This window comes from Seriola lalandi, unplaced genomic scaffold, assembly GCF_002814215.2.
Source record: "Seriola lalandi dorsalis isolate HSWRI2012SDOR001 ecotype SW California unplaced genomic scaffold, Sedor1 jcf7180002054972, whole genome shotgun sequence".
In the NCBI taxonomy this organism is placed as follows: domain Eukaryota; kingdom Metazoa; phylum Chordata; class Actinopteri; order Carangiformes; family Carangidae; genus Seriola; species Seriola lalandi.
In genome coordinates, this window is record NW_019525660.1 from 5,804,902 (window position 1) to 5,808,062 (window position 3,161).

General features: G+C 41.5%; 1 protein-coding gene and 1 pseudogene across 1 annotated transcript in view; one reads left to right on the forward strand and one right to left on the reverse strand.

The window, feature by feature from the left end:
* Positions 1-160, forward strand: part of LOC147817126 (uncharacterized) — a 1,525-nt gene extending 1,365 nt beyond the window's left edge. The window contains exon 2 of the mRNA XM_087171750.1: positions 126-160. Coding sequence (XP_087027876.1) covers positions 126-160 — 35 coding nt within the window. The remainder of the gene's footprint in view (positions 1-125) is intronic.
* Positions 161-257: 97 nt separating this feature from the next.
* On the reverse strand, positions 258-1,805 carry LOC147817127 (uncharacterized; annotated as a pseudogene).
* Between the last annotated feature and the right edge of the window lie 1,356 nt (positions 1,806-3,161).

Consider the following 3,161-nt stretch of genomic DNA (forward strand, 5'->3'; position numbering starts at 1 on the left):
TAGTGAAGACGGGTCATTTTGACCCGGAGGACACGGGGTGTATACAGAAAATGAGGACAACAGGAGGGTTAAGGTACATGTTTTGTACCTTTTTCGGTATGTTTACCCTTTAAATTGTGATGTAGACAAAGGTAAAAATCTAGTACTATACTCTTCATGAAGGGATACAATCTGTTGTGCAGTAGTCAATGGAGTCATAGAGCTCAGCTGACTCATGTTGCCACCCTCACATATCTATTGTACAAGCCCCTGTGGGTCTATTTCTTCTCTTCTCATGCACAGGTCACAAGTTCATGTTTTGTAAGGGTCATACAGAGAAAACCACCCCCCGGAGGTTGTGCTGTATTTCAAACCACGGTCTCAGGAGAAGGGCATCAGACATACAATACGACCCTGACCTGCTCTGAAACTGAGCTCAAAGTTAAGGTCAACAAAGGATGCTTTACTTATTGTTGCTGTGCGATGAAAATCTCCAAAATGTCAAGTTTTCAGCAGCTCAAGAAAATCAGCCTTGACCTTATGTTGAGCTTAAAGACAATGCATTCTGTGTTCTTAACAAGCTTCACCAACTCAAAATGTATGAAGATTATCTCAGCCCACAGATAAACATGTAATCAGGGGTGATAGTAAAAAAAATCCTGAGCCTGAACTTTTTTCCCCTAAGCTAAGATATATGCCCCGATCAACGCAATTGTCAAGCAGGATCCAGGGGTGTGCCCCCCCCCCCCTTTTGATAAATAGTCCATTGAATTAAATATTCTGATGACTTTTGTGGATAAAAATGTACATTATTCAGACATGAGATGAACAAACCCAATACAATCTCCTTCTGTTTGGGCGACTTCTCTATATCATAATAAATATCAGAGCAAAAACCTTCCACTTCTGAGCCAAATGGTCTCATGAGAGTCTTAGCAGTATTGGACACCATGTGAACAGTGTCTCCTGATATATCCAGGAGATTAGGGTTCTCCTTCCTTGCTAACGTTTCAAGACCAGATTCTTTTTCCCCTCATCACAGCACAATTGTCCAGAAGAATGCTAGTGACTTGTCTCCGCTCCAGCCCATATGATTGCAGAACATCTTTTAGTTGCAGCATCAGTGCTGAGGCAGTTGCAACATTGACGTTTTTGCTGGCAAGGTGCTGTGTTTTCACACTGCCTAAATTCTCGTCATAAAATCGGACAAGTACATTTAGAATTTTATCCATGCTTTTGTCCGTGGCCTCATCAATGTTGAGTGAAAACATGTTATTCTTAAGCTTGTCAGACAGATTTCTTTTAAATTCTGGTGAGATGCCGTGTGTCATAAGATAGCTTGCATGCTGCCTCGAGACAGACAGATGCGTAAGGGCGAGTTTATCCTCCGCTAATTTCTGACACAAAGTGATGAGTGGATGAGCGATTGTAAACGATAGATCATACTCGGCAATGAAGGAGCACAAGCGAATTTTTAAATCAGCCACGCGATTGGTCATTGAGGGTCGGATATCTGCTGTGGCTGTTGCCCCCGGCAAACGTGAGGTATGTTGAATTGCTCGTAAAGCTGCTTGATGACTAGCGTCGAACTCGTGCCGTGGCAACACTTTTTTCCCGCTAGTTCCATATAATATTTTCCTAGCACACAAAGTGCAGAAACATGCTCCTGGTTGCCAGAGTTTTTGACACCAGCTTCCAAAGGGCTTTCCGTCTCTACCCACCTCCTCTATCCAAGACCAACGCCATTTATTCTTTATACCTTTATCAACAACTTTGGTGTCCTCCCCTGGCTTCATAAAGTTGCACTGCCAGTGTGGGAAACACATTTGTAGTGTATGGGAAACACAAAACACTTGGGGTGACTGCTGAATCAATCTGATTGGCCAAAACCCAAGACCACCCCCTACCCTATTACCAATTGGCTTAAGTAGGCTATGCCTACTGGTGTGGTTTAGAGTGAAAGCACCTCTCGGATCTTGGGAATTGTCAGATCACGCGAACCTGATTTTTTTTTCGCAAACACCTCGGTACGCCGGAAATCCGGCGTGGCGCCGGAACGCTATCAGCCCTGTGTAATACTTCAAGCAGAGTGAAAGCATTAATAATTTTTTTTTTTTTTAATATATTGCTCTGAATCTGTTAAATTGGTAGGCATGGGGTTCTAATAAGAGAAACTATATAAAGGAAAGTAAAGTGTGGTGTCGTTTTTTACCCATTCCATAACCAAGAACACAAGATTCTAACAGTCTAACTGCTCTAACAGAAATTGCAAATCAGCATGTCCAGCTCACTAGTTAACAACTTATAACATTAACTAACCCAGCATTACTTCCCTAGACCAAGGCATTTCATGCAACTTTTTTTTTTTTTTTTTTACAGATTACGACAAAAAAAACCCAAACAAACAAACAAACAAACAAACAAACAAAAAAAGCTACAACATGGGGACCTATTCCAGATTCTCGTACCCATGGACAATGTTGTTGACTCAGAGTCTGGATCAGCATGAAACTCTGCTGATTCAATCATCAGTACATAAGACTGACGACTGCAGTACAAAACAAAAACTACAAGCTTGAACTTCATTGAGTTTGGAGCTCAGAGTGAGCTGTTCCCCCGTCGCCATCTTGTTAGTACCTGACTCCGCTGAACTGACTAATCCAAAAATGGGAAAAGATGAGGGACATGTGTGGAGCAGAAAGTTTGGTGCTTGCCAGCTTGTGGCAAGCATACGCTCACCCACCTGTCACTCAAAGCGGTATTCCCTCAATTAGGCAGAAATTTAAGCCTTAATAAAATGTAAATGGGTGAGATATATAAAAATCCACCTCCTGCACAGTTGTCATTAAGGGGGAGATTAGTTGTAGAGACCAAAACCGTTTTTTGCTAGCAAGAGTGTTCATAATGTAATAACCTGATCTCAATCAGTTATTTTGTATTTTTGTCCCTCATTTAAAATATGTGAATTGTTGACAGGTACAATTTCTATTCAGTTGGGTCAAGTTACATCTAAAAGATTTGTCAAGCATTATCCATATATTACACTGTTTAAGTAGTGATTTAAAAACATACAGTTAAAATGTATAAGTTACTTTTAAAAATGGTTCCGTTCGGGGCGTCGTGTAGCGTAGTGGTTTAAGCAGGCGCCCCATGTGTAGAGGCTACAGTCCTCGCTGCAGTCG